Source organism: Apus apus, chromosome 7 (genome assembly GCF_020740795.1).
Source record: "Apus apus isolate bApuApu2 chromosome 7, bApuApu2.pri.cur, whole genome shotgun sequence".
Taxonomy (NCBI): Eukaryota; Metazoa; Chordata; class Aves; order Apodiformes; family Apodidae; genus Apus; species Apus apus.
In genome coordinates this window covers 3178263-3202653 of record NC_067288.1, presented here as the reverse complement: position 1 = coordinate 3202653, position 24391 = coordinate 3178263, and the positions used below count along the sequence as shown (strand labels likewise).

Genomic DNA, 24391 nt, shown 5'->3' with positions numbered 1-24391 from the left:
TTTTCTGCTCTCACATTTTTCATGAAAATACTCTTAAGAGGAGTAGTGTGGGAGGTGAGACTAGAAAAAAAGAAGCTGATGCTGCCTTCTTCCATTTGAATTTAGTAGTAAGGCTTTACCTGTTGGTTAAAAAAAATTAAAAGGTATTGCCACTTAATAGTATTTCAGTTAGATGTAATCCAATTAGGCTTGGATAAACATGCTTTTTTCTTTCTCCCCTTAGAAATATGTTCTCAGAAACTGGGGCACAAATAAGATAAAACTGTGGCTGTGAAATAATCTCTTCCTAGTCACAGCAGCTCGCTTCTCATAAAGCACAAGTATCTTGCAAGTAAGATAACTCAGTAGGACAGAAGATCTGTATCCTGTACATGTGGGAGGACTGGGAATTTTGATTCCTGGAAATTGTTTTGAAATTTTTATAAAGGGATGTAACATTGCAATGTTACTTTTAATATCTGTTGCTGGAGTTAGCCCTGGATGGCTTGAACTCAACTCATTGTCTCCCCACATGTCTTGTGTTCTTTCTAGAATGGCCATAGGTGGCAGATAATCCAAGATTTGCTGGGAACTGATCAAGACAATCTTGACTTGGCCAATGTCAACCTGATGCTGGAGCTGCTGGTGCAAAAGAAAAAGCAGTTGGAAGCAGTAAGAAATCCCTTACTTAAAATAACACAGTCTTTGCTTTTCATGCTTTGATTTTGAATGAAGATTCTACTGTCAAATATATTGCCTCCAATTTTCTTTTGTGTTTTGGTGTTGAAGATTTAGCAGACTTAACATTTCAACTGTGATGCCCATAATGTGCTTACAGTGTTGCTGCTGGCAGGGTTGTAGAAACAAGCAGGAAAAATGCACAAGACTGGCTAGCAGAACAGGGAAATGCTCATGAAGATGTTTGCTAATGAACTGTTGTACAAATGAATATCATCCTTCTTGGTAATTAGCATGAAAAAGCCCAAAATACAGGTTAAGGAATAAATTCCATGACATGTGAAAAAGATCACGCCCTTTAGTTTCTTCTGGAACAAATAGAACTTAAATGACTGCCATCCTTGAGGGCTTTTTTAGTATGTAATGCTTGAAAAAAATGCTTGTTTATGAGGCTCACTTGAAGATTTATACAATATGAAACAAGCTGTTCCTATGATTCCACTCAAATGTAGTTGGTTTGGAATAGTTCTCATGTTTTTGGCCATTCCATGCTGTTGGTCTCAAGGGAACATTTTCCAGTTACGAGAGCCAGACCTTCTAAGTTAAACTGGGTTACAAAATTTGACCTACTGAACTTTGGGTAGGAGAGTGGCTTTTGATGGTGCTTTAAAACAGGTGAGGAAGAAGTTGTATTGGGAATGGCTGCTCTTAACTTGCACTTGTAGAATTGGTGTTTACTCAACTTGTGGTTCTGAGGGAAGGAAAGTAACCCCAAAATATGTTTACTGACAAAGCTGTTCTGTTGCCTTATGGCATGGGGACTTGCACATAACATTTTTATTCTGGTTCAGTGAAGATGTGGCAGTCTGGTTTCTAACCTCAGAGTAAAACCTCTTTGCTGCTGTTGTTCTCAAGCCTTTTGTATAATTTGTGACAAATCTGAAACAAAACAGACTTGGTGCTGAGTGTGTGGATTCTTCAGAATAGAATTATCTTAAAAAGCTTTAAAAAGCCTTTAAAAGAAAAAACCCACACCTGACACTTAAAGATACTTACATTCTTCCTTTCTAGTTTTAGTTGCTTTGCTTTCATCATTGTCACAAGGGTGGGAAGGAATCAAATCTCAGAATAATAGTCTTGTATCCTTCTCTTTTTACTTTTCCTGTCCCATTTGCTTTTGATGGATTCTTCTCTAGTGTCTTGATCCTCTGAGTGTATGTTGAGTCCTTTAATAATAAATATTTTAGTATGTTGTGAAAATAAGCCTTAGAATGCTGGGATGGGATTAGGGCTACATTAATGTTATAGGTTTTATTTTTCTTTCCTCTTGTGTTTTTCTTATCTTACCCCATCTAGTTTTTGGCCAGTTTGAATGAAAATAGGAAGCTGATGGTTGAGGTAAATGAGCTGTCATGGAAAGACTGGAAAGACATGTTTGAGCTTCATAAGTGATTTTATTGTTGTCTTCTGCTCTGGAGAAATCTTCAGCAGGAATCTTTTTACAGAAGCACAAATGCCGATTTTTTGGGGGGGGTGATTTTTGTATAAATACTTTAGTATGTTAATCATGAAGTGGATGCTAATGATCTTCAGGGTAGAAGGTAAGTCTGTGAGGAGCCTGCATTGCAAAAACACTTTCAGATGCAGAAGTCAATAAAACTGAAAAGCATTTCAACTTACTAGTAAGTCTTCAGTGGGGCACAAATAAGAACTGTTAGGAGGATTTCTGCCTTCATGTGTAAAAACTTGTTGTGAGCCAAACAAAACCTTAAAACCTGTGAGGTAGAGTAAAACTCCCATTCTTAAAACTGCTGTAATAGCTGTTTTCTCTTCCTTGCCTCTAAATGAAAGCTGCTTCTGTGCCAAGTGTGGATTCTTGTGTGTAAAATGAATGTTTGTTTCTCTTAATGTATATGTAAGCCACGCTTCCTTGTTTGCTATGTTACAGGAGTCCCATGCTGCCCAATTGCAGATCCTTATGGAATTTCTCAAAGTTGCCAGGAGAAACAAACGTGAGGTAACTTGCTTTGTGTTTCAGTGGGTGAGGTGGTGTCTGCTGCTTTTTACCAGCTTCTGTTTAAGTGTGCTAGCCCAGTGTTGTCTCTCCATGGAAAAAGGCAAGGCGTTTTGGGGGAAATCTAAGGCAGAGGACACGTGGTTTTCAAGGAGAATAATCTCTTTACGTGTGACAGCTTCAATTTTTAACTGCCTGCCTTTTTGTCTCACGCTAGTGTGAATCATGTGGGAAGAAAGCAACTTAAGAGTAGAGATTCCCCACTGTAAATTTACATGCAACTCTTGAAACAGTTTGTTGTGGTTTTTTTCTGGAATGGGAAAAGATGGGGAAGGAGTGACCTTGTCACTCAGACTTCTCCTTTTAGTGTATCAAATACCACGACTTGGGCAGCATCAAGGAACTAACCAAAGGGGGAAACTGACTCCAAGATAAAGTTGCTGTTATAAACTGAGACCTACTAGACTAGGCATAGTATCCCGTGAGAACTTGTGGAAATACTGTTGATTAGAATATCCAAACATCAAATGGAAGTGTATGCTGGAGAATCTTGCCTATCACTGGAGGTATCAGTGAAGACAAAATGGCATGCTTCCCTTCTGTTTCTCTTTGGTATGAAGGATAAGATCTGGTTGAGCCTTCAGGGTTAGAAAAAAATAACAATCCAAACTTCTTTTGCTTAAACAGCAAAGACACAAGCATTGCTTAAAACCATTTTAGCTTTTGTTTTTTGAAGTGCTGTTGGAAGTTATTTGATGGCAGGTTCATCTGTGAACGATTCTCATATCTTCATAATATCTACTTTAATTTTCTTATATTTAGTATTATGTCTAGAATTTCAGACCTTGACCCATCTTCACTGGCCATTGTCCATTGACACTCGTTAAACACCTTCCATTGGAATTCAGTGCAGCTTGAGGAACCATTAAAATATTGGGGAAGCTTCCTGGTTATCCTGCCTTAGTCTAGGAGGTAAATTGAGAAGCGGATGCTTCAAGAGGTTCATACACAGCTTAGCTAGGTTGCTCTTCCTTGAGCCATCCTGGGGTGATGGAAGTTCAGGGGCAAGTACTGTAAAGTCACTGATTTTGCTTTCTCCTCCCCCAGTTGGAAATGAGTTAGAACAGCTCCACAGGAGAGGCTGTTGATACCTACTTTGGTTTGTGTGTGCTGAGTGGGAAGGGTGAAGTGGAGGAACTAGCATAGCTTCTGATTTTTAACATGCCATGGCAGAGTGTAGCACTGCTGCCTGATACTCAACATCTGGGATACCTTTCCCATCTTGTCTGTTTGCCCTTGGCTTTAGTAATAATGCACAGGGATAGCATCTCTTTTTTTTTTAAGGCTAAATAATCTTGACTACAGATCCTCTGAATATGGCCTAAAGAACATCCTGAAGCCTGTTGGGACACACAGCTTATTTAAGATATCTGTCCCTGCTTATGTGTCCCCTAGGTTGCCAAGACTTCCTCTCATGTTCTTTCTTATCTCTCCTTTCTGTTCCATAATGAAATGCAGGCTGTCACATCTCAAAAGACTTCTGTGCAGGCCCGTCAGTTCTGCCCCTGCCATAGTGGTTAGTGTCTGGCCCTGACATTTATTTTGAGGGAAATGGGGACTTGTCAAACTTGCTAGAAGCAATCTTTTCTTCTCACTTGATCAGGTTAAGAAAGATGCAAACCAGTGGGAAGAAGTTTGTCAAATACAGACCACATACAGACCAGTCAGTAGAATAATTTTAGAAGACTAGCAACCTGTGTTCATCAGACAAGCTATAGCCACAGAGTAAATTAGGCCAGTTGATGTTTCCTTTCTAGTGAATGCCAAGGTCCTCCCTGTAGCTGGTGGATTTTGTGACAAGGACTCCTTTCTGGAGGGGGCATTTCTGTGTGGATAATGGAGGAGCTACTGATTGTGACAGGCAGTGGTGTCATGCCGAGGGTACAGATGTATCCAGGCTGCAGAAGGCCCGAGGTGCTAGTTAGGAAGCTGAGAAGAGGGGTTTAAGGGGCCATCTTGAGGTAGTAAAAAGGAGTAAGAACTTCAAAGTTTACTGTAGTTTCTTTTGATGCTGTAATAGGTGACCCTTAAAGAAATAAGGATGGAACTCCAGAAATGTGTGGGCTCTGGAACACTTGTATGATGTATTGCACATAACCTGCTCCTATGACCTGTAGCTCTGTTATGGGGAGGAGCACTGCCTTCTTCCCTTTCCTAATTCAAGCCTGGTTCTTGCAAAGGTGGCTGAAGGGTAACTGCAATTTCACTCAGTAAGCCATGGCTGTAACATTTTCTTACACAAAAGAAGCTTTTTTTATTATGACTGAGAGTGCTTGTTTCAGATTTTTGGGTTAAATGCTTAAAGGAATGTAATATTGCCTGGTAACTTGGTCTCCTAATATGCCTCTTTGAATATTACTTATGGCATGATTTTATTAACAAGTTCTATTTACTACATGCTGCAAGTTCTTACACGGAGTACTTGATTAGTTAGTACTTATTAGTACAGGTATTGCCTTAGGGTAAGTGCACCTGTGTAATATTTCATAAAACATGTTCAGATCATATGGTTAGCTGCTTGAAACCTGCCTTGCTTATTTCACTCACGTTTTGTGGGGTTTTTTTCTGCTGCCTTTATGAAATGGTGACTTCTCAGCTTATGGGACAGGCTTTTTATCTAGAAGAAAATGGTATCTTTGTAGATTTGGGCTTAAGAATTCAGAATACTGCTGTAGTCAAGTATTTTGACAGATGCCTCTTTCTTGCAATTCCATAATTTGTAAGAAGATAAGCATGAGGTTTAGCACTTGGAGAAGTTTCTATCAGAAAATCTGTTTTGATGTGTTTATAACTTTTCAAAGCATTGATCTTTCAAGCTGAAATTCACTATTTTTTTTGTACAGAGGTATTTGCAAGTCCTTTTCCTTTTAAGTTTATATGTTTTATTTTCCTTTTGACCTATGGCAGTGTGGCTAGAAGACAAATCCTTGGCAATGTGAATAGGGGAAAAAAATACTCCTTTGAAAAAGACTGAAAACAAATGGCTCAAGCTTGAAAATACTTTTGCAACAAAATAATGGGTTTGGATGGGAGAAATGTATTGATCATCCACAATAGTTGGTTGTTTCTAAACTTAGTGTGGCTGTGTGCCTTTCCATATGTGTGCACAGTTAATTGAATGCAGACTCTGAATTTTTTGATCCAGTGTTTTCTTCTGTCAAAATCAAATATCCAAAGAGTCTGAAAGGTCAAGTTTAATAATGAAATACTTGACCTGGGTTTTCTGTTACTGTTTTCAAGGGAAACCAAAAGCAATAACGTGACTTTTTGTAAATTTGTATTTTCATGTTGGAGTTTTAATGCCATTAGCTTAGCTTTGTTGCTTCAATACTTTTGCAAATTTAACTTTGTTTACTTTGCAACTTTGGCATGTTATTTCATCTTGAACATTGAGAGAGGTAATATTAGCTAATGGAAAAAATCTCCCCAGTTTTACGTTGGATCACTTTAAAAAGAGGCTTTACTAATTATCTTGTCAGGATTTGAATGCTACCAAATGAAGTTAGGCACCACTATATATGATGTGTAATTTGTCCTAAAACCATTGTTGGCTCAGCTACCTGATGGAGAGTGCTATTTCTGTGAAGTAACACCATTGATACTGAAGGAGGGTGTTGAGCTTAGCAGTTAGTACCACAAATCAAATTCTACAACATACTATATTCCCTAATGTGTTCATGTTTCTCTTGGCAGCTATTACTTCCTAGATTTGTGAGCTTTTTCTTTCTAATAATGTCACATTAAGTCTCTCATATCTAATCAACAAGACCTTTTCATGTCTATTAATGCAAGGGGGCTGTTTCCTGCTGGTAGCCATCCTGGGACAGAGAAGTAATCCTGAATTGTCTCAGGTTTGTTGCACTGAGTGCCAGCTCAGCATTTCAGAATCATTATCATTCTTTTCAGCCTCAAATGTACGTATCTATCCAGCTGTCTTCACTTACTCCATATTGTGAGCATGTTAAATACAAAAATAAGAGGAGTTATTAGTTACTGTGAGATAATTGCAGGGAATTATAAGCATGAATTCTCCAGGGATGTCATTACCTTGTGTTAATCACTTCACCTGTCAAGTCTTATTGTTCTGTGCATACACACAGGGATGAACTAATGAATAAGCAAGAGGAAGTGACAGAACTAGAAATCAGTCATGCTCTTATGTTGTCATATAGTCTTGATTACATTCCAGGACTCCTGAGGTGAATTTATAGCTATAGTGATATCTTTCCTCTCCACTGTGCTTAAATAACTGGTATTTTAAATCTATTAGTATTTCTAAGCAGCTCAGTGAGAGACCTGAGCTCTGACTGCAGTGTTGATAAGCCCAGGATACACTAGTGTATGAGCAGCACAAGCTAGAGGTTATCATGTGAACATCAGTTATAATAGCTACTCCTTACTGCAGTGGAGAGGTCTTTCCAAAGAAAAAAAGGGGACATCCTAGTACTAGGAGCTAAGTAGCATGTACAGTGGTGTATTAAAAAATAAGGCAATGAATCTAAATATTTAGCTTTTTCCTGCTCTAGTCATCTTTCCCCTGTGACAGTTTTCTGTCAGACCCTCTCGTTAAGTGTCTGAAGCCTTACTACTGAAACTGAAGGAATTGCATGTGAAGGGGATGTGGAGAGGAAAACTGAAGATATGAAGCATGTTTTTAGTCAGCCAGACATCTCCTTCATCCTGTCCTTGGGAACTGTGAGCTAATCAGCTCAGCTAGGGTTTTGTCCTCAAACCTTTGTTAGCTCTTCCCCATTAAGAGGAAGCACACACCATTTGTAGGAGGTGAAGAAATATTCCCTGCAAGTTTCTTACATGCAGGATGTTCTGAAACTTGGATGTGATTGATTTTTTTATTAGTATTTTTTTTACCAATGAAAGTAACTTGTGGAGACTCAGGTGTTCTTGTCTTCATACCAAAAGAAGCCTTGCATCTTTTCCCACTTGTGCAAAGACTTCATAGTTAACAAATGGAATTTGATGTTAAAACAAGTGCAATCTGCAATTAGCTTAAAAGGCTGTAAACTCTGATTACTTCCTTGCAATAGTTGTCCTGTATCTTATGACAGGCTCTGGATTAGAAGCAATAAAGGAATGAAAATGCTGAGACAGACCTAACTTGAGCTGGTTTCCAGAGATAAATTGATGCTATATGCTTTTTGCTGTAGTGTTGTTGAAGTGTTCAGTTTAATGGGAAGAAATTAATTTCAATGTGTGCCTTTAGGAAAGGTTCATCTGTTGGTACTTAAGTTGGCCCTCAAGTTTGTTAGATACTAGCTGATGGAGGAACAAGAAATAGGAAGAGATCATGTTGGATGAAGTTATGGGATAGAATGAATGGATTATCTACAACAGCTACCTGATGAGGTCTCAGCTGGACAGATGCTAGTTCTCACACTGGATTGGTGCAATGGCTATGTGTGTTTAGGCAGAAAAAAGATGCTTCCTCTAGTAACAGCCTGGCTTTTTGTCTCTCTGAATGTTGTGATGAATTCATGAGGGTTTTGTTTCAGAGCCTTGAAGGTGTTTGACAGAATATAAAGCTTGTCAGCATTCAATAGTGTGATTCCAGACACTGTTTAAGCTGCTTGGTGGGAATTGTGTCGGTTACATCACAGTATTTCTGTAGAAAATAACTGGTGCTGTTCTTACATTTTCTTCTAGAATTGGATAGACAGTTGAGCAGGGTTTCCTAATGCATTTTTCTAGGCCAAAAATGTGGCACTGGGAGGCTCTGCTGAGCTTTTTGGTAAACTTTTAAAACTGATGCCAGGAGGAGACCCAGTCCAATCCACTTGTTGCCTGTGCTGTGCAAAGGATGAAGTCACTGCCTCCTGAGGGCCCCTTGGTCCAGAAAAAACAGGAAGACTGAGGATGAAAACTCAGCACTGTGCTCAGCTATGGTTTTTAGTAGATAGCCAACTGGAATCAAACTCTGACTGTGACCTGGTGTTTAGTGTTGTGTAAGTTCCAATTAGTTTTTTCCACCCAAGAGTCTTCTCTGGTAATTCAGTAGCGTGGTGGGGTGTCTCTGAGCAACTCTGACCAGTGGTTTCCTTTCATCCATATACTCCAGGGCTGAGAGATGTCATTGGATCTCTTTGTATGTGTCTGGATGGCTTCAGACTCGCACCTGGGGGGTTTGGAGGGCACTGCATGGGGGGTATGAAAGGGGTTTGAATCTGAGAGCCTGCATTTCCTACTGTGGTACCTTCTCTGGTAACTGCTAAGCCTAAGTTTTTCTTCTTGGACATTGCTTAAAAACATTGCTTTCAAATACTGTTTTGACCTATTGCTGCTAGTCTGTGTGTTTGAACAAGAAGGTTGCCAGTGACCATGCTTTATATTCTGGAATTCTTCAGATGTCTCTGAAGAGACTGACTTTCAAAGGAGGATGTTCACCTGAAAGCTTTTGCAGCTGCTAGTTGTGAGGTGGAAGTCAGTTGCCTACTTGCACTAGTGTGCAGCTTGTTTGCTCTGTAAGCTTTTTTTGTCCTTGGAAGTTTTGCTTAGGTGAGACTAGCTCTGGGTTGTGATGTTGGCTTGTTTTTCTTAACTGACATGCAGCTCCTTGATAGGAGATGATCTTTCCAGCCCATTAGTTCTTGTCTCGTGTGTTCTGAAATCCCTTTTCTGCAGGCTATAAGAAATAGACTATTCTGAGGTAATCTCTTTTTCTTTTGTACATATGTATTTGTGTAACTTGGAACTAGAATGTTATACCTGCTGCTTTCAGTTCATTCAGTGGAGTTTAAGTGATGAGATTTAACTGTTGAACTGAAACCTTCTCATTGTCCACATTGGCCATTTCAGTTCTGGGAAAGCACCTGTTTCTGAGGAGAGAATTTATAGCATGTGCTTCTATTTTAGCACACACATTTTTCAGTGTTCACTCTAGGTGGTTTTGCTGACTTAATCTGAACTTTGACAGGCTTGATTCTGCCCCTCATTGGGACAAGACTTGGCTTGCTTTCTGTGTTCAACATAGTGAAAATCTTATTAAGGGTCTATAATTTTGATATACTGCAAGGACTGTAGTTCATTTAGCTTTCCTTCAGTGTCCCTCAATGGCTGGCAGTTCTAAATGAGTAGACTCATTTTTCAAAGTGTAATTGGAAAGAAAGTGGACTGATGTAAGGTTTTTGTTAGATTCAAGCTAAACCATGAAACACTCGAGCCAACCTACCTAAAAAGTCTCAGTGTGGGTGTTTCAAAACTCATTTGATGCTGAGGGTGTGAAAAGACTCTTTCTAAAATAAGTATGAAACACATTTACCCAGTTTTTAGACTTGCTACTACTAGGTAAGTTTATGGTACATTGAAATTGCTTGCCTTAATGTGACTAGAAGGAAGAATTAGTAAATGAAGTCCCAGGTCTTGTACCTGTGGCTCTGTGCAGCTGTAAAAGCTGGCCATTAAAAAATCTCAGCCCTTGTTCCTATAAAAAGTTCTCCTGTTTATGTGATGGCAACAACTGTCACTTAATTTTCAGTTGTCCAGCTTGGCTGTGATCTAATGCATTGCAGAACAGCTGATTTCCTTGCCCTAATTCTGGAACTTCTAAGTGGTTTTATAGCTTCTTTTTAAATGGTTTCTATGGAAGTGGGGGCCTCATGGTATTTGCTTGTTAGAGCTGAGTACAGGCAGGACCCATGTTGTGCAAGTGTCACTTAACTTTGCCACTAATTTTGGAGCTGTAACACCACCTGCTATTCTTGCTGTAGGTTTTGCAAGTGAAAATGGAATTATCTGTTACGGTGTGGTGGCTTGTTAATTATCTGTGGCAGTCTAGTTTTAAAACACTAAACTTGTGCTGTCTGACTCCTATTAAATATAAACTGTAACCTTCAGTGTGGAGAGGTTAGGATATAAATACAGTGTCTCTTTCCAAGGAAGAAGCAGCCATGTTAGAAGTAGGCGTGGACCTCGCAGTCTGTTTCTCTGCTGCCTTTGGGGCCAGAACTTGTGTAATGTTGAAAAAGGAAATTAAAATGGTGAATTACCTAATGCACAGCACACAGATGTTTGGAATGCTGATCAATAGTGGGGGTTTAAGGTGGGTGTTTCAATGAAACTTTCTGCCACTTGAATGATGAGGCTTTAGCACTCCAGTGAATAAGTCTTTGGGAGTAGCTTGCCTAATAATCTTGGAAATAAGTAATCCTAAGGATAGTATATCTTGCAGTACCAGTAACTTTGCATTTGGGCAATTTGATATTCCCTTATAAATTCAAAATGATAAATTGTCTGACCTTTAGAGAATGTATTGTGCATACATTCTACTCCATACAGTCCACTGTTTTCAGTGGACTTTCCAACATGGTAACAGCTTCTGGTTGAATGCCACAGTGCTAACTGTATGTAGACTCTTATTGTGTGTTGAGGAGTGTCAGGTGGGCTGCCAGTTCTCAATTTATTCATTAGACCTGTGCATTTTAGTGAAACAGACTTGCCTTGGACATGAGTTTTGTTTAGGTCCAGTCTCAGAGCTCTCACCCAAGGCACTGCAGTTGTTGGGATGGGACATGTCTGCTGAAACAGGGTGGGAATTAGGGCTGGTAAGCAGATGATGTTCTTAGGGTTAAACAGTCACTAAGTCTTTGGCTTCACAGCCACTAGAGATGAGTGAAGCCAGGTTACTGACTGAAAAGTAACTGCAAAAACCTGAAAAATATGAGATGTGACACAGAAGGGAAAGGGGATGTTGGCTGGTGAGAGGGGAAGTTCCCTCTTGACCCTTTCAGGGTTTGTCCTGAAATTGTCTGGGGTTTACAGTATAATCCAAGGTAAGTACCACACCTTTGAAAGAAATGTCTTGTGGCATTTGCTTGGTGCCAGGAGCAGAACTCTTGGCGTTTTTGCCAATCCAAAAAAATTATCCATTAATTTAAATTGGCAAATGGCAGGTTAGCTTCTAGCAATACTCAGTAACTTTCAGCAAAATATTTTTTTCTTCTGTTGAAAGGTCGTTGTCTTTCATGGTGTCTTTTTCTAATGATATTCAGTGTTGGTAAACCAGTTATGAATACCTTGCCTGAAAGATGTTAGTGCATAAATAGTGTTACTTTGAATGACGTGGGTCTCTTTGTGATGGGTATCAAGATACATGCTCTCATTCTGCACTGACAATAACAACTTTGTCTTGAATGTGGTTTGTGTGCACACCTATGTTAATTTATGCATATGGGCTTCCTGCATAGTGACTTTGGAGTCATGTAGCATGCCAGTTCAGACAGTTCAGGTCCATCTTTAAAAAAAAATAGTAATTTATCTTGGTGGTGGTGCAGTGCAGATTGATTTAGACTTCTCCCATTCTCTTATCCACAGCAATTGGAGCAAATCCAGAAGGAGCTAAGTGTTCTGGAAGAAGATATTAAACGAGTAGAGGTGAGGTGCCCAGACATTGTTCTGACTCTGGCAATTTTTCATTTGCATCAAGCTGCCTGCCTTGCTTGTGGGGCTGCTGTGTGAAATTTATGGCATTTGAGTCAGTAATGGGAAAATGAACAGATGATGCTCTTTCTTTAATTTGTTCATTTAGTTGATATGTGCAAGCTGCAGGTTGTTAAGAGGTGGCTTTGTGGAAACCTGGCTCTTAACTAATCATGTTTTTCACTTTCTTTGTGTTGGTAGTAAGTATTTTAGAATAACTGCTAGAAATCAACAGCCAGTCTATTGATCATAATGATTTTTGTATGTTGCAGTGTTCTGGCTGTTTGCACAGGCTGTTCAAGTTGTAGCAGCACACCACTCTTAAAATAGAGGAGGGAGGGAGTGTGCACAAGGGACCTGTGGTGCACAGGCTGGGTAGGAGCAGAACCAGCTCCTGCTGTGTGTCAGAACAGAAGCAATCTGCTACCTCCTCATTTAATTATTTTAATTCCTTAATGGTGGGGTTCTCTTGAGATTTTTGTTAAGTATTAGTTGCCAAATAAACCCTTCAGTTCAGTCTTGCCGTTCTTGAGTCCTAAGGGCTTTTCTTGGTCCTTTCCTCTAATCATTCTAGTGTTTTAAAGTAGGAACCTGATGTTTCAGGAATGCATTGTACTGCCACCTTTCTAAATAGTGGTCCCTTTAAGCTTCTTGGGAATCAGTTTGCAGGTCTGCATCTCTTGCTTGTCGGGAGCAGTCAGCATGATTTCCCAACCATAGTCCTGAAACCTTTTAGGTGTCTTCCCTCCCAATTTGTATGCATGCTGATGAATTATCAAAATATAAGTAGAACTGACAAGGAACTTCCCTTCAACTGATAGCTATGCAAATTGTAACTTGGTAGATAACAGCAGTTTTCAGACCTATTTCCCTAAATGGTTCTTGGCTCTTGGGAGATAAATAGACCATAACATGTTTCCTCAAAACTGGTAAAGTAAGTCTTCAGATCTAGGAGAAGCTATTCCCAAAACTGCAGGATCCTTCAGGGAATATCTAGCTCCCAGCTTCTCTGCTTTTTTAGGGCACTTCAGTGGGCTGCAGCTGGGTAAGTATCTGGTGTGTGATAGTGGTCTTGGTTCTGACCTCTAAAGCCTGGGATCTCTCTCATCACAATATCTTACTTTCTACCTGAAAACTAATGGGCACCTAGTGGGAATATGACACCAGTACTGTTGTCCTGGAACACTTTGCCCCTGTAACTAATGAGCTGCAGCATCTTGCATAGCTTCCATTTCTCAGAGATGAAAGGTACAGTCTCACACTGGGTACACAGCAGTGATTTAGTCTGGCAGTGACAAAGCTAAGTTTATGTGCAAAGTTTGTCTCTTGTTCACTTCCCCACAGAAGACTGACAGAGCCTCTTTTAAGTCTGGGGCATGATACCACCTTTGCCTTGTCTTCTTGTGGCTGCTCTTGCCTTGACCCATATCCAGCAGTACTTCCCAGTTGTGAAGGCTGTGAGATAAAAGTTTGCACGTATCTCAAACGCAGTTACACCTTGCTCGTTCTGCCTTGTTTAAGGCAGGTGCTGGGTTTGAGACAATTGGATGCTGACCAAATCCATTGCTGCTTTTTTGAGTATAAACTCCAGAACAGCCTCTTCTGGGGCGAAGGCATTGCAGTTGTAGGATTTCAGCAAAGAAAAATGAATGTTTCTTCAGATACAGCAAAGACTTCTAGGTGAGCATTGGATAGACAGAAATACGGTTGATCCTGTGCTTGGAAAACCAAAACATTGCTATGTGGGAACTGTGTATTAGAAGTTGCCTACTAATTAATGGCTTGTTAACTTTGTTGTAACATGGCTTTCTGTTTCAGGAAATGAGTGGGTTGTACTCCCCAGTCAGTGAGGACAGCACAGTGCCACAGTTCGAGGCTCCCTCACCTTCACACAGGTATGGAGCTTGCAACTTAGAACATAAGTTTCAGGCTGTACATGTATTGTACTTGCTAGTCCTTTCCATGCCATGCCTGAAACACAAGCTAAACTATTTTTTGAGTGCTGTACAATATGCTCCTATTCTGGTTTTGATTGGTGTAAGCTTCATGTGAACAAAGCAGTGAAGAAAAAGCCACCTGAGCCTGCAGTTGGATGGAAAAATCTCCTCCAAACAAGATCCTGTGGAAAGCTGATGGTTTTAAATGTAGTATTAGGTAACTTGAGTTATATAAGCCTTTGCTGTGGTATGAAATATCACTGTTAAATACGTGCTGCCTTTTCTGAACTTTATGCAGTTCTGCTTGGCATATGAAAAGTCTTAATTTTGTATGATGCTTGTGTCCTCTGGCTTCCCCACTTGGTGTGAACAGTGAAAGGTATGGACTCATGGGATCAACATTTAAAATATATAGCCTTATTGATTGTTTATCTGTCTGGTTTGGCTTAATGGAATGCCTTTCTAGTCATGTATTTTCAATGTGGATTTTTGTCTGTAATATTGTGTAGTCTGGTTTCTTGATGAAAAAATTGCAGAAGCTTCTTGTGTTCAAGTTGCCTGTGCCAGGGTTTGAAGTGCTCTGCTTCTTCATAGCACTGGGGTTTTTTTTGTTGTTGTAAGAAAGCTCTGATTTCACAGGACCAAGTTATGTTATCAAATTATCATCTCTCCTGCTTCTCCCCAGGGTATTTTCCTAATGGTAGAGTTCTTTGAACTGTTGACTTCTTTTATAAAATTGTACTGGTACCTTTTCAGCAATTATCAGCCCTAAACCTAATAGCTCAGAAATAGGTAAGAAAAAAGATCAGATTTCCACCCCTGCAGAGATGTAGATGGAGGGCTCTGCTAAGGAGCCTGGCAGTATTGGCTGGGAATTCTTACCAGGGTGCTCTTTCTGCACATAAACCAGAATCTCTTGCATTTCTGTGAAGTTCTGGTGGGTCCTGAGGGAAAGGACAGGAATATGGCCAAGATGGATGGGAATAGTGTGTTACTCCACCTGTCACTGCTTGCCTAATTCTTGTGTGCAGGTGGTTTTGATGGGACTTCTGTTCTGTGAAGATGATTCTTGTCAGGTTCTTACAGTTTTTGTTACTGGCTATTAAATAGGTTGCTTGCTGTTTGCTTTGTGTGGTGTTGCTGCTTTGGGAAGATGAGCCCTGGTTGGGCTTAATTCATTACATGTTGAACAGCTTCAGGCCCTGAAATATTTCTCTTTTGCAGAATTACAGAATAGTAGGCATGGTTGGAAAAGACCTCTGAGGTCACAGAGTCCAACAATCATAAAACCCAAAAACACACACCACACAACACCCCAAAAAAAGAAACAACAACACAAAACAAACAAAATCCACACACACACCAAAACCCCCCACAAACACCACACACTCCACCAAATTACACCCACAACCCCCCCCCCCTACAATCTTGGTCACTAGAGCAGGCCCTGAAGTGCCACATCTACATGTTTCTTGAACACCTCCAAGGATGGTGACTCAACCACCTCCCTGGGCAGGCTGTTCCAGTGCCTGACCACTCCTTCAGTAAAGAAATTCTTCCTAATATCACATCTAAACCTCCCCTGCTGCAGGTTCAGGCCACTTCCTCTTGCCTGTCATTATTCACTTGGGAGAAGAGGTCAACACCCACCTCCCTACAACCTCCTTTTAGATAGTTGTAGAGGGCAATGAGATCTCCCCACAGCCTCCTCTTCTCTAAACATCCCTAGTTCCCTCAGCCACTCCTCATATGACTTGTTCTCTAGGCCCTTCACCAGATGATTGTATTTAAGAGTAGAAATGTATCACGGTTACTTGAGCCAAGCTAACAAACAAGCTCCTAAAGAACTTCATCTGTTGAAAGCTGAGCTAATCTTGTCAACTCAAGAGTTCTGGGAAAAGCTGGAAGGGGAAATAAAAAACCTGCTGAGACCTACACTGGTTTCAGTCGACTGATAACTTATATTCCTTTATGCCTATTTCACATCCTAGGGTCAATCGTTCTGGTCTTGCTTTTGAAGATATAAAATAGTGTCCAAAACATTTTAGTGACTTTGGATATGCTTCATCACCTGAGGTCTACTGGGATATAGTGGTGGGACAGACTACAGTGAGCACAGAGATCATGGACTGTCTCTTGCCCATCTTCTCTTTGTCTGGTTCCATCTCAGTTGTGTCACAAGTTTTTGGGTTTTTTCTCTGGTACAACATGCCAGGGGTGTGATATAATGATGTTTAGGGGTTTTCTAAGGTATGGGAGGTTGCCTTTTTCTCTTGGTTTTAGAAGAGCCCTTTTCTGTTTTTCAATGACATTCCTGTGTTAAGAGGTAGTATTGAGGGGTTGAAGTGTCAGAACAAGCTGTTGCTGGACTCATCTCACTTTGGTCCCTGCCCTATCCTGAAGGTTTGTGTAGTTTAAGTAATTGAATTAGTTTGAATTACTAGCACTCTGATTTCAGAAGGGTCTCCCACTTGAGATTAATTTTCTTTTCAACATTAATTGTAAGTTTTGGAGAGTGTGTCAAAACTAACTTTGATTCTTCCTTTGCAAGAATGCTGCAGAACAACTGATAGGAGCTTTGAAAAATCCTGTTTGGGTGTTTTTTTTGTGTTAGCTGAACTGTTTAATCTCCAAAGTGTATTTTAGAGATGCTGTGAACCAGCAAGAATGAAATATAAATACAGTTTGAGATGGTTTTAGTTCCATGGTGGAATGTTATTAAACTTGCAGAGTCTTTTTAGCTTATCACTGGTTTACAATGGTCTCTTTTAAATTGGCATGTAACTTGTTACTATGCTTAATACCCTGCTAATGAAATATAATTGTATAAAGTTTTACTAATGTGGCCCAAATAGTACAAGATTATCATAGACCCATGCTGAGATGAAGAAAATCTCTTTTACCCTTTGAATTTCAAGTTCAAGAAAATAGAAGCCTTTGGAATCTGGTTTTATCTGCTCTCTGGTGACTTGCCCTTATTCACCTACTTCCTCTAAATCCATCCTTGCTTCATTGTTTCTTTTCATTGTAGCTTTTCCCTTCACACTCTTAACATCTTCAAAATGTGAAATTACCATGCCTCTCCATCTGCCTTCATAAGTTCTTAAGCAAAAAAAAAAGTACAACTGCTGTGTTAAACATGTCTCTGCTGCAAGAAACACGTGTTTTCTTATGCTTGTACAGGGTATGATGAAATAATAAATTGGGTAATAGCAGAGCACTTGTTTACAGCACTGCATGTTGCTGGGCTTGTATGCTACTAGAGAATGAAGGCAAGAATAAGGGAAAAGAACAAATTGTCCTGTGTAGGTTTTTCTGAACAGGCTATTTTTGCTACCAGTAAATGGTGCAAACAGGAGATACAAATAAGAGCAGCTTGTCTGTGACTGCAGATTCAGGCAGTAATAGCAATAACAAACTATCAGTCTAATAGGAGCTTCTGGGGAAGGATTCTGATCTAAAAATGAGTTGCCTGGTAACTGATTCAGTTATCAAAATCCTGATCTCCTTCCCCTCCATTTGCTCTAATTACCCCCTCCCACTCCCGTAATGGTGTAACAAATGGGATTTCTGGCCTGCAGGTTGTTGTGCTGCTGTTGTTATTCCAGGTTTTTGAATATGTTGTATTACTGTAGCTGAACTTCCTAATTGAACGTAATGTTACAGCTTTTTCAAGAGAATCCAGAGAGAACTTTTGTAGTTTTCTATCATTTGTCCTGTTTTTAAAAGGAAAAACGTGGGAGCATATGCCAGTTAACTCAGCTACAGGCCCTGCACAGAAATTAATTTGAATTTATATTCTGGTTAGGGGGATGTCTGTGCTCTTGAAGGCTTTACCTCACCAGACAACCCACAGCAAAACAAGACCAGACATTCTAATTCTGTATGTTTTGCTGTTAATTGCCACTATACCTGTCTCAGAGTAGAGTATCTTTTTCATCACTTTTAAGACAAGTGTCGTCTTCATGCTGTTCCTGGCAGGATCTGCTCTGTTTCATTACTTCCTGTGGCCACATTGTAATTTGAAGTTCATTGTCCCCAGCCATGCCTGAAACAGCTCTGCTGTTTTCTCCCTTGCAGTAGCTCACAGCAAATAATGATTTTTATCCCTCAGATTTTCTTGGTTTGCAGCTTTTGTCTTGCCTGTAACGGAAGTCAAATCAATCTCATCTTACAAGTTAACCATTAGTGAGACTTTAAAATCCTCTCTTGTCTTCTGTTTTCACTTGCCTCTACCTTCAGGGGAGCTTTAAAAGATTCAGATAAATATTTAAGTGCTAGTACCACTGTTTCATTCTTCTAGACTTGCAAGTGCCCTGATGGGTGTTTCAGCCAAATCACTTGTTTTATGACCAAGAATGTCAAGTCTAAGCATCAGTTCTGGCAGCTATTACATAAACATCAACAGGTACAATCATCTTTTACAAAGCCAGCACCTACAGCAGTGTTCTGGCAACGTTTTTAAAGAAACCTTCAGCTTACCCAAGCAACACCTAAACCCAGGGTTACCTCCTAAGACTGAGTAACAAACCCAGATAATTGCTCGTTTGTCCAAGCCAGCTGGTGTAGCAGAAGCAAGTGATTTATAAAGGTTTTTAAAAACAAATAATGCTGATGTTTGTAATGTGCTCACCATCATTAATAAAATGATGTTCTTGTGTAGTAACCATTACTTGTCTTAAAAGTGTTTTGAATTTGAGTCATAAAGGTGCTCTAATCTGGCTCTGGTATTATGGCCAGAGCTAAATTTGCCTGTATGGGCAAGAAACTGAACCAGCTGTCTTTGCATTTATCAGGAGATCCTATCACAGTTTTGAGAGTTACATCTCTTTAGGTCTGCATGTGTGTTACATGTTTTGAAAGCAGTTATTTAAGGTATGTGGTGTTGTTATAGATACTATGTAGCTATATGCAGTGTAGCATTTTCTAATAATAATAGCCCTGGCTGTCAGGATTTTACTTGTGGCTATTTTCTGTGTCTTTGCAGATGCCTGGAATACTAGTGTCTGCCTTAAGCTGATTTCTCTAGCTTTTCTCTTTACAGTGCTGCTCTAAATGTCATGGTCTCTTTATGTTTTTTTAAAGGAACTGAAAATCAGTGAGAGCATGTTATTTTCAGAATGTCTTATCCTGCATATTTCATTCAAAAGATGTGCTTTTGCATTATAATTAAAAATTAAATCATACTACACACAATTGTGTGCAACAGCATTCTGCTCCAAGACATCCCTGTATTTAAAAATATTTTTAAATCCTTCCCAAACCAAAAATAACCTTGTGTTCCCTGTCTGTTAAAGGTGTTTCAAAGGCAAGTATGCTGCAGGATGCAAAGGGGGGAATAGCAAACAGGTTAAAAATGATAAAGGATGGTTGTACAGTGATTTAAGCAGACTATTTCTTTTGGTTTTGCAGTAGTATTATTGACTCCACGGAGTATAGCCAGCCCCCAGGCTTCAGTGGCAGTTCTCAGGTAAGGTAATACATGTGTCTGTGCACAGGGGTGCTGGGAGGGTCATTGTGGAGGTTGGGCAGAGATCAGGCACAGCTCCATCCATCTCCAGGCTACCAGTCAGCTCCAGTCTTGCAGATGCTTTTAACTGGTTAGATGGGCAAACTGGAGCCAACATTACAGCTGTAGAAATGACTGTGTGTGATTGTGAGTGTCCACACTGACACCATCAAAGAAATCTAGTGTAATATATTTAGACATCTGATTTCATTCCCAAAGCTGACTCATCCACAGAAAAGGGGATATTTTTTGCTCTTCATCTCTTCTCCCAAGTGGGCAGCATTTGGGAAGGGAGGTAAATCCCTGACACTTTGCATTGACTTAAATAGCTTTGGATCAGCTTTGACTTTCAAAACAAGAAACTCATTCTCGAAGCACACAGCTGTTTTGTAGTTTGTCCTTGTTTGGGGCCTTGCAAACTATTATAAATTCACATAGAGAATAAAAAGTTGTATTTACAGTGAAGCAGTTTGGCAGGCAGCCTCCAAACTGTCTGATCCACAGGGCCTCCCGAATGTCAAGCAGCACTGGTGTAGTCTTGCAGCTCAGAAATGATTCAGCTGGGCTGGGAAGTTGACACTGGTACCTAGATCACAGCTCCAAAGAGGTTAAGCAGTTTAGATTTGGACTGACAGATTGTTGGTTAAGTGCCAGCTTGTGCCTTTGGTGCTCTCTGCTGGACCATCCATAGCAGACAGCCATGACAAACTGGCAAATAAAGCAGTAGAAGTATCATAAATAAAAACCACCTGGATTTTGGGCTGATGCATGTATCTGTGCAGTTTGTTTGGGTTGGTAGCTGTATAGCTAAAGGGTAATTAGAAGTTTCACTCTGTTCACCTGTGGGAAAAGGCTTGTTCCTGCTGCTGGTCTGGGAGATGTTTGCTTGAACAAAGAACTGTAGCTCCATCTCACTCCAGAGGGCAAATGAAATGTGGTTGGAGAGCTTGTGTTCAGGACTCTGATATGGTATGGTGTGTGTTCTCCACTGACAGTACTCTTTATTCTTTATATTTCAAAGACCAAATTAATAGCATAACTATACTGCTGGTATGTGCACAAAACAAATATCTTAGGCTTACTAGTCGTTCTGTATGACAGCCTTATTTGTTTGAGAATAATCTTTCTTGTCCTGAAATGCAGTTTTTTTGCCCTCGAGAGTAAAAGATTTGTATTCTGTAGTGCAAACTTTCAAATTCAAGTTTAATATGTTTGGATGGGGAGTTGAAAGAGTATTCTTGACAGGAAATGCTTAATTCAAAGGTAGTCTAATTTCAGCAAGGTTTTGCTATAAAACCAGTTTGAAGAATATAAATGCAACTGTGCTTTTTTTCTGACTGTCAGTCATGGCAAAACTCATAGTTGGTTCATGCTGGCAGTAAGAAGCTATGCTAGGATGCACAGCAGAGCCTTTTTCCCCTCAATATAATTACTTTGTGCATTGGTCATGAATGTTTTCTTAGGGAGGGATTTAGATACTGCAAAGCCACAGGACAGTTTTCTTCCTGGTAAATGGTGAAGTACAGTAGGTGGTGGACAAGTCACATAGGGGAGTTGTGCAGGTAGTACTTAGCAGCAGTGCTTTTCTGCTAGAAATCAGGAGCCCTGTGGGTAGCTGTGAAGCATTTCCACAGTTGTTAGAGGGCTCTTCAGAGCACATAATGGAGTTCAGACAGTAAAATCACTCTTGATAACAGAGCAATCCTAACTGCTGTCCTCAGCTAGGACAGCCATGGTAGTTTTATCAGCTAAATAAAAATTGCTTGGGTGTGTTTTCTTTGTTTTTTAACTATTTCCCAGCATTTCTTAATCAGGAAGCAGACATCCTAGAAGCTCCATGAATGTTTTGGTACGTGTGCTTGGTTTAAAATGCTTAGCTGGGGAGGATCTGATGAAGATGGGTTACTGTGGGTTGATTTGCAGCATGGGCTGGGTTGCCATTGATTCCACCACAGTGTGGACTGGGCTAATCTGGCAGATGAGACTTGGGCTTGGCTGATATTGCTCATCATGTCACAGGTGGCTTGTCATAACTTGAGACTGCAGTGATTGCTCCATGTCACTTGAAGTTGTTTTGAGCCTTAATCATTCCTGATGTGCTGAGGGGGCTCGAGCCCTTTTAGGCTGGTGCTCAGAATTAATTGGAAGATGCTGTAAAAGTGTTAAGTAGTTCATTAAAACAGCGATGTTGTAGAGAATTGTAGTTAAAAGGTGTTGAGGTAAGAGTACTTTCTGGTGTTCTGTTTTGAGACTGGAGTTGCTTTGCAGATGAGATAAGGGGTGCAGAGTGTAGGTGCTGTCCCTGTGAGTCATGACATGAGTGTGGAGCTGAGGGCCTCACACAAGAAGCAGCGTCTGGAGGTGGTGTTGCTTGGGGCTTGCTTTTTCCCCAAAAATGTTAGATTACTGTTCATACAGGTATAAAGAGAATCTGAGCAGACTCTAAACTTAGTTTGCTCCTGATGGCTGTAACAAAGGCAGCTTGTTCTGTGTGGGCTGAGGGGAAGTTGTATGTGGAGGGGGGGTTTGTTAGTGCCATTGAGTGGCATTGCAGAACTTGGTCAAGAATGTCATCAGGGAGTTTTGAGTAGACAATATGTGAGACTTTTAAAATATAAATTAATGCAAGCAATTAAAACTCTTCATGCTGCTTGTGTGGTAAAGGAATTGGCTCCTTTTCCTTCCTAGTGATTAAAGTGAGAAGTACTGTATTTTCTGTTTCCTTAGGAGGAGAGCTGTGTAGTTTCAATTCTTTGCTTCTACTTCTCAGTTTTACTTCTTGTCAGGTTGGGAAATAGCTTTAATGATGACTTTCATTAACTAATTTTCAATTAACCTTTGAACTTGATGATGTCTTCTGCCTCTACCCTTATTTGCATAGCTTTACAGGGAGTTACTAAGGTACTTTAAAAGAAATAATTCAGTAACTCTAAAATAAGCAGTCCCTTCTATATTTTTTTATAAGCTGTCTGCCAGGGATTTATGAAGTATTTGTGGTTTGATTTGTGAAGCTGGAAGCCTCTGTCCTTGGCCTCTGTACAAAAGCAAGATGTCAGTCTCCATGGGTTGCTGCTGTCTGTCCTGTGGGTGAGGCTGGAATTGGTAGATTTGCAGAGACTGGGGAAACAAGAAGTGACTAAAAGCAGCTTTTCTTGTTTGTCAACTTAAATGGCGCAGCATGTAGCATCCTAAGAATAGCTGTTAATAGTGGCAAGATGTTAATTTATTGTTATTTTACACTCCAAACCCTCCATATATAAAATAAAAAGTGTTGAAAGTTGGGTAAAGCTTTACCTTTCTGAAGTGTTTTCTCTTCTCCACATAGACCAAAAAGCAGCCGTGGTATAACAGCACTCTGGCCTCACGACGCAAGCGGCTCACGGCTCATTTTGAGGACCTGGAGCAGTGCTATTTTTCCACCAGGATGACACGTGTCTCAGGTGAGTTCCTTGTCACTGTTGGACTCAGGTTTGACAACAGTGCTCTCCATCCCCTCCCACCTAGGTAGGGAAGGAGAGAGAGAAAAAGAAGAGAGACTTGGCTGGATTGAAATCTAAACTACACGGCTTTAATTAAATATTAATGATATACAATTATATACAAATATGTTCAGGTATGTGCAAAAGCCTCTCGCCTCCCCCCCACCCCCAGCAACTCCCACAGCACTCCCCTGAGCTGGAACAGTCCCAAGAAATACTGGAGCTGCTGGAGAGAGCACAGAGTGATGAGGGTCAGGAGAGCTCAAGCCTGGGGGTCAGTGGTGATGGATGGACGGAGTCCTTCCCAGACACTGGCCATGGATGGAAGAGAAGGGAAGAAGGAAGGAAGTTGTCTTCTCTGATCTCTGACCTTCCTCTGAGCTTATATAGCTATATGGAATGGAATATCTCTGGCCAATTTTGCTGTCTGTCTAACTCAGCCTCCTGCGGGGGGATCACACATCTCCCCATAGTGTCTGAGCCAGCAGAGTGAAGGTGTGACCTTGCAGCCCCAGCAGTTAGAAAAACATTCTTATCAGCTTTAGTCAGAAGGCTCTGACTAGTTAAAGGAAAGCTTACTGAAGGAAAAATCAGTAAAAGGAAAGGAAAATTGGCTTCATCCTGGCTTAAACCAGGACATACCTCTTGCGTGGTATTCAGCCTCTGACATGGGTCTGCTCTTACAGTGCCTAGTTCTCAGAAAAGGCTCACTTCTGAGACCAGCTTGCACTTCTGTCTGACATGAGAAAGTTGTTCTACGTGTTTGTGTTATTCCAGTCCTCCTGTTTTGCTTTTCTTGGCCAGAAGTAGCTAAATTTTGAAACTTCAATCCTATCATTTTGGAGGGTCACATGTATTGCTTTGTCATCCAGTACTGTGAGAGGCAGTGGGACACTTGGAGGTTATCCTTTGTTTTCTAGATTAAGTCTTGGTTAACGAATGGCTTGGGGTATAGAAGCTGAGTGTGCATCAGTATTGTCCCGTGGGGCACACCTTGGATTTCAGGCTTGTTTTGAAGATTTAGAAGCTGTTTTCACAATAACCTAGATTGCCTCATTTGTAATTGAGTAAGAGTGTGACAGCAGCTAGAATAATTGTTACCTAGTGGATGGATGGTTCTTAATTAACGACAAGATTCTCTTAAGAAACAAACATGAAAGTCTGGAGGGTGAGGAGGGTTGTTGCTCTCTGGCTCCTCTGGGGGAGAAACCATTTCAGGAAAGTTTCAGGCAGTGAGCTGTGGCAGGCAGGAGATTTGCAGCATTAAAGGTGAGCTGCAGATCTGGTAGGGAGCAGCCAGCCCTCA

At 40.5% G+C, this 24391-nt stretch overlaps 1 protein-coding gene across 5 annotated transcripts in view; it reads left to right on the top strand.

Annotated features, from left to right (window-relative positions):
* The window catches only part of COP1 (COP1 E3 ubiquitin ligase), a 128838-nt gene that overhangs the window by 11408 nt on the left and 93039 nt on the right, over positions 1 to 24391 (top strand). For 3 of the 5 annotated variants that reach the window (XM_051625045.1, XM_051625048.1, XM_051625044.1), the window contains exons 5-10: positions 532 to 651; positions 2606 to 2674; positions 12056 to 12115; positions 13979 to 14055; positions 19510 to 19567; positions 22932 to 23046. In XM_051625045.1, coding sequence (XP_051481005.1) covers positions 532 to 651; positions 2606 to 2674; positions 12056 to 12115; positions 13979 to 14055; positions 19510 to 19567; positions 22932 to 23046 — 499 coding nt within the window. The remainder of the gene's footprint in view (positions 1 to 531; positions 652 to 2605; positions 2675 to 12055; positions 12116 to 13978; positions 14056 to 19509; positions 19568 to 22931; positions 23047 to 24391) is intronic. The other 2 variants (XM_051625047.1, XM_051625046.1) reach the window with 1 other exon arrangement.